This window comes from Entelurus aequoreus, linkage group LG15 (genome assembly GCF_033978785.1).
Source record: "Entelurus aequoreus isolate RoL-2023_Sb linkage group LG15, RoL_Eaeq_v1.1, whole genome shotgun sequence".
NCBI classification, from domain to species: domain Eukaryota; kingdom Metazoa; phylum Chordata; class Actinopteri; order Syngnathiformes; family Syngnathidae; genus Entelurus; species Entelurus aequoreus.
Window position 1 is genome coordinate 31,653,826 of NC_084745.1, and position 15,418 is coordinate 31,669,243.

Genomic DNA, 15,418 nt, shown 5'->3' on the forward strand with positions numbered 1-15,418 from the left:
CAAACACACACACACATATATACTGTATAAATATATACACACATATATACACACATATATATATATATATATATATATATATATATTTTTTTTTATATATATATATATATATATATATATATATATATATATATATATATATATATATATATATATATATATATATATATATACAGTATATATATATATATATATATATATATATATATATATATATATATATATATATATATATATATATATATATATATAAATATACACATATATATACATATATAAATATACATATATATATAATATACATATATATATACAGTATATATATATATATTTATATATATATACACATACAGTATATGTTATATTGTTATACATAGTCTCTTACAAATTATTGTGAGAGTTTAGTTATCATTTTCCTTCCTTTTGTAATTGAGCTACTGTGTCTAACATTTCCCTGGTGCATCATTAAAGGTTGTCTAAGTTTAAGTCTAAGTCTGGGGCTAAGTCTAAGTCTCTTCGGCCCAGCCTATAATGCACTCACTGGCCGCAACATTAGGCACACCTGCACACCTGCCCAAAGAAAATGGTGTACAGTGGGGTTTTGGTTACATATATATCTACAGAAGAGGGTAAAAGAAAAAATGGAAACAGCCACTGAAAACAACCACAAAAATCAATGTCTTTACCACATTTGAAGTCAAAACTTCTCAGAATAGATACATTCCAATAACAGTATGGAATGGACACTGTGTGGTGTGAGTCAGCACACCTTTTCCTGTGGTCGTCATCTCGGTTTGTGATTGTGTTCAGACAACAGCAGGTTGTTGAGTTTGATGACAATGTTGGCAAAGTCCGTGAGCTCCACAAAGTCGGAGGTGATGATGTTGACCCCGCCTGAGCCCGGCTTCTGAGCCTCCACCCAGGACATGATAGCTGGGAGGTTTCTGCTTCACAAAAAGAAAAGATGAGAGTGTGCACCGTTTCCTATTTTCGATAAAAAAAAACAAAAAGCAGGCTTCACTCCACATTTTAAAATGAAGTCTGGAGCTAATCAGCTAACCTATCTTAAATAAAAGAAGTACACGCGCACACACAAATGTTAAATATTTCTTGTCACAGGCAGAACAAAACCAGGAAGTCAGCGTGTTTATCCAAAGTCGATAAACAATCCCGCTTCCTCAGAGGTGCTGAATTAGTCCACCTCCTGTCTCACCAGCATTACTGTCTGCTCCTTTTTAATGTCAACATAAGGCATGTTGTTCCTAAAATGGCTTAGGAGCATTATAAATAATCCCTAATAGAATAAAGTGTTAATAGGATATTTTTGAGGTCCTAATCTATAGATATCTGCTGATAGAGTGCCTTATACCAGTACTGCATGATGGAGACATGATATACAGACTATGGACATAGATATTATTTTTTACTCACTTACTATGGGCTACAATGGCTCGGTGTCTCTGTCCATGCAAAATAACCTGCAAACATTTTCTGGTCCACAATACCCCCAAATCTCTTACCTTTCCACCAGGTAATTACGCAGACCCCAAACCAGACCCCTGGCCACAGTGTTGACACGGGGTGTAAGAATGGCTTGGGAAACATGAAAGGATCCCTGCTGAGCTCTTTGCTTCAGTGTGCTTTCCAGGAACTAAACAGAAAAAGTTAGGCAAAAAATAAATTTCTGCAATCCATTATAAAAAATCAACTGTTTTCTCAACTTGTATATATTAAGCGTATACATTTCTTATTCCAATGGAAATTCGTATGAACTATTAAACCAATTTAATCGAAATTAACTGCTATACAAAAAGTATGCAAGTTACTGCGCATGCCCGTCTGCAGTTTTTAAAGACTTACAAAAATTTAAGTCTCTGACAATTTTTTGTAACTGAAGTTGCGAGCCACCAGTTGAATAACCAAAAATTATGAAAAAGAGAGCACCTAAAATGGAACCTTGAGGAACACCACTAAGTTCAACAATTGAAATGGATGCTGACTGCATCTGAAGTAAACAAGCTAGAGCAACACCTTAGTTACATAAATCACATTATAAAACATATACAGGTATGTAACTGCCAAAAAGGAGAGGACTTAAAAGGGTGCCTTGAGGAATGCCTCAGTTATGTAAATCAGTTCTGACCCCAGTGTTCTATGTTTGCTAGCAAGGTTAAAATGTCAGTGCTAGGATCTGCCAATGTGTTTACAGTAGTCCAAGTACCTCTATACCAGTGATTGTCAAACTGTGGTGAGTGTACCACTGATGGTATGCGGACTCCATCTAGTGGTAAGCCAAAGAATCAATTGATTAAAATACAGGGTTTTATTTTGTACATTCAATCACAGTGTTACTGTTATAGTGGCCAAATTATTAAATATACTTGTTAAATAAAACCTCTACCTTGTTTTAATGAATACTTAGACCTACTATGCTACTGTATTTTACTGTTTGTCATTATGGTGGTATTTTAGTTTTTTCTGAGGTAGTACTTGGTGAAAGAAGTTTGAGAACTACTGCTCTAGACAACAGGAGCACTCGAGGGTTTTTAGGAATTTGCTGCAAAAATGTTTGTCTCCAAACTTTTGAACTGTACTCAGGCTGGGCTGGATCTGACCCGTGGGCCGCCAGTTGAATAGCCCTGGTCTAAACTAAAGTACAATGTGATATTTTTCTCAGGTTTTCGTTGAGAAATTCCTTATTAAACGGTATTTTTTTTACTGCGCATGCGCTATGGTACCGGGAACAAACGAATAATACCTACTCAGTGGCCCAGTGGTTAGAGTGTCCGCCCTGAGATCGGTAGGTTGTGAGTTCAAACCCCGGCAGAGTCATACCAAAGACTATAAAAATGGGACTCATTACCTCCCTGCTTGGCACTCAGCATCAAGGGTTGGAATTGGGGGTTACATCACCAAAAATGATTCCCGGGCGTGGCACCGCTGCTGCCCACTGCTCCCCACTGCTCCCCTCACCTCCCAGGGGGTGAATAAATACCAAAACAAAAGCAATATGTGTTATTTTTCTAAGATTTTCTCAATTTTCGAGACTACAGTAATTTACGCTCTATGGCTTAGATTCTTAATGTAAACATCCATCCATCCATTTTCTGCCGCTTGTCCCGTTCGGGGTCGCGGGGGTGCTGGAGCCTATCTCAGCTGCATTCAGGCGGAAGGCGGGGTACACCCTGGACAAGTCGCCACCTCATCGCAGGGCACGGTGGAAGAGGGGTTTGTGCGTCAGCCTCACAATACGAATGTAATCATGACATTCAAAATCTAACGGGGACAGGACCGAATAAATGTAACTTCCGTTTGGCCGAGTAACAATTAACACCAAATATCAACCGTAATCAAATAAAGTGAGAGAGAAGTAATTATTTGTATCAAACGGCACATTTTAGAGTGATTTCCGTCGAAAATTTGCTGCACTGTTTACAACAGCTTTATGGCACCATTCTTTTTGTGAGGACAGCAGCATGTTAGTATTATGTTTTGTTTTGAAGATGGTAGCATTTATGATACATAATTACCTCTGGGTATTTGTGTATTTGGTGATTAAGTACCCAAGTACATGTTTGCGACAACAGAACTATTAAGCTCTCATGATTGACTTGCTAATCAGTGCAGTACTTCACATAATCAAATTATAATCAATAATGCTATTTTCTTTCAGTGGCATGCCACACCACAACTAGGGTTGCAACAATTATAGATTTTAACTATACAATTATAGTGTGAGTAATAATCATGATCATCATGATTATTATGCATGGATTCATTTCCACATCAAAAAAGGTATACTTTAAAATCATGTATTATTTTGGGTGTGTTATTTATTACTGTCAGAAATAACAGTAATCAAAAAGTAACATTATAATTACAGTTAAAAATAATGAATATAAACAAAAAGTATTATAAATAATACATAATTATATTGTTAATACAAGACTAAGACTAACTTTATTGATCCCCCAGGGGAAAATATTAATCAAGTGTGTAATAAACTTTTAAATCTGGCGACATGGTAGCACTTAAAACAGCCAGAGCTAACCTGAACCGTGCCATTAGGGTTGCAAAGCGTGCTCACAGTCAGAAAGTGCAGGACTTCTTCGAGAACCCCACGAACACTAGACGAATGTGGCAGGGCATACAGGTCATCACGGACTATAAAGCTGCCCCCCGTCCCTGTGACAACAGCATCAGCTTCCTTAACGACCTAAACAACCACTTTGCAAGGTTTGAGCCACTTAACACCACTACGGCGAGGAAATCCATCCCTCGCCCTGATGAGCAGCAGCTCAAGCTGGACACAGTGGATGTCTGGAAAACCCTGAGGAAAGTGAACCCCCGAAAAGCAGCGGGACCTGATGACATTCCGGGCAGGGTGCTTAAGGGATGTGCAGACCAGCTGGCTGGGGTTCTCACAGACATCTTTAACACCTCGCTGACCCAGGCTGTGGTACCATCATGTTTTAAGACGGCCACAATCATTCCAGTGCCTAAAAAACCCACAATCTCCTTCCTCAATGATTATCGCCCCTTGGCACTCACCCCCATCATAATGAAGCGCTTCGAGAGGCTGGCAAAGGAACATATTGTCTCCAGACTTCCCCCCACATTCGACCCATACCAGTTTGCTTATCTTTCTAACCGCTCCAAAGAGGACACCATCTCCTCTGCACTCCACCTGAGCTTAGAACATCTGGAAGGAAAGGACACACTCGTGCGGATGTTGTTTCTGGACTTCAGCTCGGTGTTCAACACCATCATCCCGCAGCATTTGGTGAGCAAACTGGCCCCCCTTGGATTCAGTACCCCCCTATGCAACTGGCTGCTTGACTTCCTAACAGACAGACCCCAGTCTGTGAGAGTGGGCCACAACACCTTCAGTGCCATCTCCCTGAGCACCGGCTTCCCCCAGGGCTGCGTCCTGAGTCCGCTGCTGTTCACATTGATGACCCATGACTGCTGCGTCAGGTCCACTACTAACCACATTGTGAAGTATGCGGATGACACGACAGTAGTGGGCCTCATCCGTGACAACAACGACATGGACTACAGGGAGGAGGTGAAACATCTGGTTGACTGGTGCAGAACCAACAACCTGGTCCTGAACGTCGACAAGACCAAGGAGATCATCGTCGACTTCAAGAAGCACCAGTCCAGCCACACTCCACTCTTCATCAACGGCACAGCGGTGGAGATGGTAAGCAGCACCAAGTTCCTGGGGGTGCAGATAACTGACAATATGACCTGGTCCCTACACAGCGCATGCACTTTTTTGCTTCGGATGGAAAGAGCACAGCTCCCTCCCCCCGTTCTCACCACATTCTACAGAGGCACTATAGAGAGCCTGCTGACCAACAGCATCTATGTCTGGACTGGAGCCTGCAGTGCCTCAGACTAGAAGTCTCTGCAGAGAGTGGTGAGGACGGCGGAAAAGATCATCAGGACTCCTCTTCCTCCTATCCGGGAGATCGCAAAAAGCCGCTGCCTGACCAGGGCTCAGAAAATCTGCAGAGACTCCTCCCACACCCACCAAGGACTGTTTTCACTGCTGGACTCTAAAAAGAGGTCCCGCAGCCTCCACAGCAGAACCTCCAGGTTTTGTAACAGCTTCTTCCCTCAGACCGTAAGACTCTTGAACACATTAAAATAATCCCCTCAATTCCCCCACAAAATGGATTAACTCGCTGGAATATAAAGACAATATAACATACATCCATAAACGTGGATGCATATGCAAAAGTGCAATATATTTATCTGTACAGTAATCTATTTATTTATATCTGCACCTTTTTGCTCTTTTATCCTGCACTACCATGGGCTAATGCAACAAAATGTCGTTCTTATCTGTACTGTAAAGTTCAAATTTGAATGACAATAAAAAGCAAGTCTAAGTCTAAGTCTAAACCCAAGTCCTATTGTCATCAACTGTCAACCATGCCTGTATATTAATTTCTAAAAATCTGTATGCTGTGTTAATATTCACTGTGCGAATATTTAGATCACATAGTATAGTGTTGTTATTTTACAAGCTCCTGATTGTATTACACTTGCTATAATAATTTACAATGATTATAGTTTATTCACCACATGCAGGAATAAGTGATCTATAATTAAATGCTCACTGAATGAAGCTCTTCACAGGAGTACCTGTTGCTGTTTGTTTACACTGAACTGACTCAACGCCAACCTACTGATTGGAAGACACGTTTATATTTAACTCTCTGCCAACTCAATTCTTTATTAGATAACTTGCCACTGAGATAATTTAACTTTGTTATCATGTCTTACGTTTACTTTGGCATGTAAAGTTGGGTGGTGACACTGCAAATGCTTCAATACTGTGACATTTTTAATCACGGTTAATAGGATACCGTCTTCGTTGTGGTTGTCATGCTAATGATGGAGATCTCATATGGAAAAAAAAGGTGCTACCTCAAAGTCTCAATATACAGTAGTTGTCCTCCAAACATATTGCTGGGTATTGTGGCCAAACAGCAACATTTTTGTTTAATCTAGCCACAGAACTTTCCTCCAGAAGGTCTTATCTTTGTTCATGTGATGTTAGATTAAACAAAAATTGAGCTGTTAGGCCACAATACCCAGCAATATGTTTGGAGGAAAAAAAGTGAGGCCTTTAATCCCAGGAACACCATAACTACCGTCAAGCATGGTGGCGGTAATATTATGCTCTGGGCCTGTGTTGCTGCCAATGGAACTGGTGCTTTACAGAGAGTAAATGGGACAATGAAAAAGGAGGATTACCTCCAAATTCTTCAGGACAACCTAAAATCATCAGCCCGGAGGTTGGGTCTTGGGCGCAGTTGGGTGTTCCAACAGGACAATGACCCCAAACACACATCAAAAGTGAATGGCTAAATCAGGCTAGAATTTAGGTTTTAGAATGGCCTTCCCAAAGTCCTGACTTAAACGTGTGTACGATGCTGAAGAAACAAGTCCATGTCAAAAAAACAACAAATTTAGCTGAACTGCACCAATTTTGTCAAGAAGAGTGGTCAAAAATTCAACCAGAAGCTACCAAAAGCTTGTGGATGGCTACCAAAAGCGCCTTATTGCAGTGAAACTTGCCAAGAGACATGTAACCAAATATTAACATTGCTGTATGTATACTTTTGACCCAGCAGATGTGGTCACATTTTCAGTAGACCCATAATAAATTCATAAAAGAACCAAACTTCATGAATGATTTTTGTGACCAACAAGTATGTGCTCCAATCACTCTATCACAAAAAAACAAGAGTTGTAGAAATGATTGGAAACTCAAGACAGCCATGACATTATGTTCCTTACAAGCGTATGTAATTTTTCGACCACGACTGTACCAAAACAAAGCTAACTTGACCTTTTTTGTTCTTGAAATATGTGTGAATCACTCCCAGTGACTATATCAAATAAAATGTTTGAAATGTGTTTTTGTGTGTACATACAATGCATTATTACCTGAATGAGCTTGCTGGGTTCAGTTGTGTTTGCCCAGGGTGCAGGGATCTTGTTGCCAGGCCACACCACAGGGACGCCCTGAGCTGATGGATGATGGTAGAAAACAATTACCTGCGGGAGGTGAGAGCGTGTTAAAACTGAACTCTGGTTTTAGATATTTCATCAATGCAACTTTGTATTAAATAACATGATGTCATGTATTTTACTACTCCGTGCATCATTTTAAACTGTACTGTACATGTACAGTATTTGTAGCAATGCTGCCCTCTGCTGCTGATATTTGTCCAAATCCTTTCTCGCCTAGACCTTGCCAACTAAGTCAGACACAGATTAGGGTCACAAGAATTCAAATCTAAATGACTCACGCACCTGAAATTTGCTTCTAAAAATAGAAATACATGTGAATGATTACTGCCTCTCAGCTAATTAAAATGCACAGAATGAAAATATATATATATATATATAATACTGTATGTGGTAGACACAGCATTTAGCTGTAAATAAATCAAGAGAAATAAATGATGGTCTTTTACACATTAGGTAACGGAAAATTATGACGAGGGGATTAATATCCAAGGCAGGTTAGAAGATGAAATGAAATTAATGGGATGACACTCCTCTAGTTCCTGCCCAGGAGACCCACAGCAGCAGGAATTACAAACATCGTTTCCATCTGAGTTGGGAAATTGTGTTAGATGTAAATATAAACGGAATACAATGATTTGCAAATCCTTTTCAACCCATATTCAATTGAATGCACTACAAGGACAAGATATTTGAAGTTCAAACTCATAAACTTTATTTTTTTTTTGCAAATAATAATTAACTTAGAATTTCATGGCTGCAACACGTGCCAAAGTAGTTGGGAAAGGGCATGTTCACCACTGTATTACATCACCTTTTCTTTTAACAACACTCAAACGATTGGGAACTGAGGAAACTAATTGTTGAAGCTTTGAAAGTGGAATTCTTTCCCATTCTTGTTTTATGTAGAGCTTCAGTCGTTCAACAGTCCGGGGTCTCCGCTGTCATATTTTACGCTTCATAATGCGCCACACATTTTCGATGGGAGACAGGTCTGGACTGCAGGCGAGCCAGGAAAGTACCCGCACTCTTTTTTTACGAAGCCACGCTGTTGTAACACGTGCTGAATGTGGTTTGGCATTGTCTTGCTGAAATAAGCAGGGGCGTCCATGAAAAAGACGGCGCTTAGACGGCAGCATATGTTGTTCCAAAACCTGTATGTACCTTTCAGCATTAATGGTGCCTTTACAGATGTGTAAGTTACCCATGCCTTGGGCACTAATACACCCCCATACCATCACAGATGCTGCCTTTTGAACTTTTCGATAACAGTCTGGATGGTTCGCTTCCCCTTTGGTCCGGATGACACGATGTCGAATATTTCCAAAAACAATTTGAAATGTGGACTCGTCAGACCACAGAACACTTTTCCAGTTTGCATGAGTCCATCTTAGATGATCTCGGGCCCAGAGAAGCCGGCGGCGTTTCTGGATGTTGTTGATAAATGGCTTTCGCTTTGCATAGTAGAGCTTTAACTTGCACTTACAGATGTAGCGAGGAACTGTATTTTGTGACAGTGGTTTTCTAAAGTGTTCCTGAGCCCATGTGGTGATATCCTTTAAAGATTGATGTCGGTTTTTGATACAGTGCCGTCTGAGGGATCGAAGGTCACGGTCATTCAATGTTGGTTTCCGGCCATGCCGCTTACGTGCAGTGATTTCTCCAGATTCTCTGAACCTTTTGATGATATTATTAACCGTAGATGTTGAAATCCCTAAATTTCTTGCAATTGCACTTTGAGAAACGTTGTTCTTAAACTGTTTGACTATTTGCTCACGCAGTTGTGGACAAAGGTGTGTACCTCGCCCCATCCTTTCTTGTGAAAGACTGAGCATTTTTTGGGAAGCTGTTTTTATACCCAATCATGGCACCCACCTGTTCCCAATTAGCCTGCACACCTGTGGGATGTTCCAAATAAGTGTTTGATGAGCATTCTTTAACTTTATCAGTATTTATTGCCACCTTTCCCAACTTCTTTGTCACGTGTTGCTGGCATCAAATTCTAAAGTTTATGATTATTTGCACAAAAAAATAAAATGTTTATCAGTTTGAACATCAAATATGTTGTCTTTGTAGCATATTCAACTGAATATGGGTTGAAAATGATTTGCAAATCATTGTATTCCATTTATATTGACATCTAACACAATATCCCAACTCATATGGAAACGGGGGTTGTACTTGACTACAGTAGTTAACCCTTGTGCAACCGTACAATTGACTATACACACTTACTCTTAGGACCCAAAAGGGACCTACTCATAAAGTGTCATGATTCAGCAAAAAAATACTTTTTACTTACTTTCAATGCCTGAATGTTATTTTTTAAACTTCAGCTCTATTAATTGCTGTAACATTTTATACATTTTTTTAAATTATTTTCTTATGTTTTACCACATTTTTGTTAAAAAATACTTTTTTTTTTATAATGATAAAATCAAAATATGCATTTTTTTTCTAAAAATAGGTTGGACAGGGGTGTATTTGAGGTTGGGTAATTACAGCCTTGAATATGTCAATAATTAATGACAACATACATTTTTGATACAGTAGACAAGTACACCAAAAAAGCTAGAATGGGACAGAACACATTATATTATATACACATATACATTGTATGTACAGTACAGGCCAAACGTTTGGACACACCTTCTTCTCATTCAGTGCGTTTTCTTAATGTTCATGACTGTAGATTGTCACTGAAGGCATCACAACTATAAATGAACACATGTGGAGTTATGTACTTAACAAAAAAGGTAAAATAACTGAAAACATGTTTTATATTTTAGTTTATTTAAAGTAGCCACCCTTTGCTCTGATTACTGCTTTGCAAACTCTTGGCATTCTCTCGATTAGCCAACTCCTTCAAGACTGTTGGAAAACCATTTCAGGTGACTACCTCTTGAAGCTCATCGAGAGAATGCCAAGAGTGTTTTGTTGAGTACATAACTCCACATTTTGATGCCTCCAGTGACAATCAACAATGTAAATAGTCATGAAAATAAAGAAAATGCATTGAATGAGATGGTGTGTCCAAACTTTTGGCCTGTACTGTATGTGTGTGTGTATATATCTTCCATGTTACATATGGAAGATCAATTTCATTGCATTTCGGCAGTTTAATGGCAGGTTAACACATTTACGCTCATCAAAGCTCCGAGAATTAAGCCCATGTTCTTTTGGCGGCATCTAGTGATATATATATATATATATATATATATATATATATATATATATATATATATATATATATATATATATATATATATATATATATATATATATATATATATATATATATATATATATATATATAATAATAATAATAATTATTATTATTATTATTATTATTAATAATAATAATAATAATAATAATGAATTGCATTTGTTACGCACTTTACATTTGTTAAAATCTCAAAGTGCTACAAAGTATTAAAAATAAAAATAGAAAGTAAGAATATATAATAAAAAAATTAAAATAGAAATGAATCATGACACACACTAGATAAAACAGAAACATAGATAAAGTAGAAATAAGAGCCTGAAAGCACTGGATAAAAAACAGATAAGCAAGCAATGCATTTAAAAACAAGAAGGCAGAGAAATTAGATAAAAGCTGTGCTAAAAAGGTGGGTTTTTAGTCCCTTCTTAAAATGGTCGACCGACTGTGGTGCTCTAAGATGGTCGGGGAGAGCGTTCCAAAGTTCTGGAGCGGTCGAGCAGAAAGCCCGGCGGCCCATTGATTGTAGCTTTGTCCTGATGGGTTTGAGGAGGTTAGTGTTTGAGGAGCGGAGGCTGCGGGTAGGGGGTTGAGGGGAAACTAGGTCCTTGAGGTAGGAGGGGGCGTTGCCGTAGATGCATTGGTGAGTGAGCAGGTTGATCTTAAATTGGGTCCGGGATGCGATAGGGAGCCAGTGGAGTGATTTGAGGATAGGTGTGATATGTATATATATATATATATATATATATATATATATATATATATATATATATATATATATATATATATATATATATATATATATATATATATATATATATAAACACACACATTTTTTTTTCAATCTGCAAGAATTACATTATTTTGGTTTTCATGGAAAAAGCATAGTATAATATCAGGTATAATAGGAGACAATGGGGCCAGAAGAGTTCTTATGAGGAAGTGTGTATACTTTATGTTTATACCCTTTTTTAACAAAAACTCTGCAATTTTATCAAAAAAAGAAAAACCTTGAAACAAAATAACTCCCTGGTGAAATTTTCACTGACAACCTTCAAACTGAACAAGCCCGTTTTGCGCCTTATGCACAAGGGTAACACAGTTGGGATTTTGCCCATGCATGTTGATACTAAATAATGACGCTACCCAATTAACATTACATTTTGTTCACAGTTTGTTACTCTACTTGTAAAACCGACTTACTTGGTATTTCTTCTCCCAGAGATAGTCCAGAGTGATGAGCTCCACGTCACAGTTCCTGCAAAGCTTACTGCCAAACACTTCTTGAAGCGTCCTAATAAGATATTCATGGTGATCCAGACCCATCGCATAGTAATGGTTGAAGTCCAAAAAGATCACCTGTGTTAAAACACCCAACAGTTGACCTTTTCAGGTGGCGCTTTAATACTATAACTCATCTTTAAAGTGTTGCATTAAACATATATAAAAGTCAAATATCTACCTCTCACCTCTTTCCTGTGCTGGCATAAGAAGGAGTTTATTTCGACGAGGCCATCCCTCACCTAAACATTTAATTTATCATTATGCATCAATAAATAAAGCAATACTGGTCACAGTAAAACATTTTTAACTCAGTAATATCAACTGGAGACTAATGCAATCAAAGCATTACCATTTGACCAGATTAATAGTATTTCACAAAAGAGCTCGTATTTTAGTCACCATGTTATAACAAGACTAAATTCAGGAGTACAACTTTTGATATACTTTGGAGTAGTCAGTGTACAGCAGGGGTCTCAAACTATATTTTGTGGCCCTATACTTCCTATGGTGTAATTGGCAGTTAAATATATTATGGCAATCATGAATCCCACTGTGAAGAATAATAACCACATAACGAAGCATGCACAAAAATTGTGCAATTGGACAGCAAACACGCTATGGGCAACACAAAGACCAACTTCTTATAAGCAAGCTACACTGTAAAAAAGTCAGAGTTTACGGTAAAAATCTGACAGCCAGAATTTTATAATAAAAATAAAAGTGGTTGCATTTTAGTGACATTAATGTACTGTAAAAAACGACTGTAGACCTATTACAAGTAATGCATTGCCATGAACAGCAACTTTACATCAGTTGCCTGAATTTTACAGTAAAAAATGAAAGTGGTATACTATTTTTCCAATTCCTGTAATGCACTGTAAAAACAGTGACTGTAAATTTTACGGTAAAAAAAACAACACACTGACAGCCCAGTCGCCAGAATTTTACCATACAAGTGGTACAGTTTTTTCATTTACAGTAAAGGACTATAAAAACAAGGACCAAAGATTTCACTGTAAAAAAAAACAAAAAACCATGGTAGCTCAGTCGCCAGAATTTTACGGTAAAAATACAAGTGGTGATGTTTTTGTATGGGCAACACTAAGATTAACTTCCTGTAAGGAAGCTACACTGTAAAAAGAGTCATACTTTACTGTAAAAATAAGTGGTACCATTTTTCCATATACAGTAATGCACTGTAAAAACCACAACTTTATATTTTACAGTAAAAAAACCTGGCAGCTCAGTCGCTAGACATTTATCGTTACAGCAAAGGTGGCACCATTTTTACATTTACAGTAATGCACTGTAAAAACAGCAACTGTATATTTTACATGGGCAACACAAAAGCAACTTCCTGTAAGCAAACTACAGTGTAAAAGAAAAAGTCAAATCACTGTAAAAAAAACTGGCAGGTCAGCCGCCAGAATATACGCGTAAAAATAAAAGGGGCACTGTTTTTCCATTTACAGTAAATGACCGTAAAAAGTTTGACCGTAGATTTTTCCGTAAAAAAAACTTGTCAGCTCAGTAGTCACAATTTTACAGTAAAAATAAAAGCAGTACTGTTTTTCCATTACCTACTGTAAAAACAACAATTGCAGATTTTACATGGGTAGCACAAAGAGCAACTTCCTGTAAGCAAGCTACTCTGTTAAAAAAAAAAAAAATTACAGTAAAAGTTTTAGTTGTAGTTTTTTTTATGTAAAAGCTACAGATTTAAAAAAAAATGTTTTTTACAGTGTGGATTGTTTCCGACCATTACCTGGGGAACTCAACAGTGTTAAATTATCATTGTTTTTACATTTAATTTCACATTTAGAGTGACTGAAGGCTTACCATAGCTCAGGGTCACTATGGGTGCTAGTAAAAGTACTTAACAAATTTAGTCACATGGTCAGAACCTGGTTTTGTGGTTTACTTACTTGTATTGCCAGATATTTAGTGTGTTGAGTCATTTTTCAGCTGGACACTGACTACTTTAAATTATGCAATTGTGATGGTGATGTCCCTAAAGATGAAAGGTGGGAATATGATTAGCCCACCTTGTGTCCAAACAGACCATGGATGAAGAAGATGTCATGTCCTGGCTCGCCTGGTTTGGAGGAGACCCTGAGATCGAAGTAGCGGATTCCTGCATCCAGTTGCTCCTTAAACGTCAGGTTCTGTGAAAATATTCCATAATTAGTGAAACTGTATCCATCCATCCATTTTCTACCGCTTATTCCTTTCAGGTCGCGGGGGGTGCTGGAGCCTATCTCAGCTACAATCGGGCGGAAGGCGGGGTACACCCTGGACAAGTCGCCACCTCATCGCAGGGCCAACACAGATAGACAGACAACATTCACACTCACATTCACACACTAGGGCCAATTTAGTGTTGCCAATCAACCTATCCCCAGGTGCATGTCTTTGGAAGTGGGAGGAAGCCGGAGTACCCGGAGGGAACCCACGCAGTCACGGGGAGGACATGCAAACTCCACACAGAAAGATCCCGAGCCCGGGATTGAACTCAGGACTACTCAGGACCTTCGTATTGTGAGGCAGACGCACTAACCCCTCTGCCACCGTGCTGCCTAGTGAAACTGTAAAGGCAGAATAAACACATGCTCTATGTACCTGCGTCATGGACCACTTCACCATCACCTTCTTGGCTAAAACGCTGAACATGGTGGCCAGGTACTTAACGTAGACCTTCTGATCAGGACCTACAGGTGCGTGCACGTCCACCCAGTAGGTAAATGAGTCATGGGAGCCTGACGGAAAACATAAAAGGGATAAAATGCAGACGATAATAACATTCATCTATCCAAGATGCATTGAAAGGGGGCTCACCTGGAACCGCGATGTGTTTGAGTGGCATGCCACTGAGCCTGGAGGGCAGTGACCCCATCCAATCGGCGTTAACAGTTCCAATCCCAGCTGGTCGAGTCTTCATGTCCGCAAAGTCCAAAACCCCTCCAAGACCCTCATGAAACCGCTCTACGGTGCTGATGTGCAAACTTTAACCTGCCCCCTCCTGCCCCAGTGAGTTGTAAACTAACAGAACTCATCTTGGAACGCCATCCAAATTTCTCCCGGTGGAGTTGTGCTTCTGTTGGACCATGCACACCTTCATAGAGAGGCGCGTTAACGACATTAGTAATCCTCTTACGGCGAGATTCCACTCATTATCCCCCTGACCCACCCAGCTGCTTCCAATCCCAGTGCATACAAAAGTGAGGTGGACTTTGGGTGCTTTATCTGCAAAGAAAAAATGCTGAGCTGTGCATTAATGCATAGTGACATGCAGGATTCTAATACATTCAATGTGTATTTATGCTCAATGTCATTAATCGATACATGTAAACACGGGCAGTACGG

General features: G+C 38.8%; 1 protein-coding gene across 2 annotated transcripts; it reads right to left on the reverse strand.

Annotated features, from left to right (window-relative positions):
* Positions 1-366: 366 nt before the first annotated feature.
* Positions 367-15,165, reverse strand: plcxd2 (phosphatidylinositol-specific phospholipase C, X domain containing 2). Of its 2 annotated transcripts, none has more exons than XM_062021232.1 (8): positions 14,891-15,165; positions 14,675-14,811; positions 14,101-14,220; positions 12,241-12,294; positions 11,975-12,130; positions 7,468-7,578; positions 1,521-1,651; positions 367-944 (listed from the first exon to the last, which is right to left on the reverse strand). In XM_062021232.1, exons 1-8 carry the CDS (start codon positions 14,991-14,993, stop codon positions 785-787), a joined length of 972 nt encoding a protein of 323 aa, XP_061877216.1. In that variant the 5' UTR covers positions 14,994-15,165; the 3' UTR covers positions 367-784. The 2 variants fall into 2 exon arrangements, with proteins under 2 accessions (XP_061877216.1, XP_061877215.1); XM_062021231.1 differs by having other exon boundaries at positions 367-947.
* Positions 15,166-15,418: the final 253 nt, after the last annotated feature.

Bases quoted from the DNA above. Each gene is read 5' to 3' on its own strand.
- plcxd2 (XM_062021231.1), bottom strand. From the start codon at position 14,993: ATGAAGACTCGACCAGCTGGGATTGGAACTGTTAACGCCGATTGGATG. The intron at 7,579-11,974 runs GTAAGTCGGTTT...CACCTCCCGCAG, and splicing joins TCTGGGAGAAGAAATACCAA to GTAATTGTTTTCTACCATCA. The intron at 1,652-7,467 runs GTAATAATGCAT...TTTTCTGTTTAG, and splicing joins AACCCAGCAAGCTCATTCAG to TTCCTGGAAAGCACACTGAA.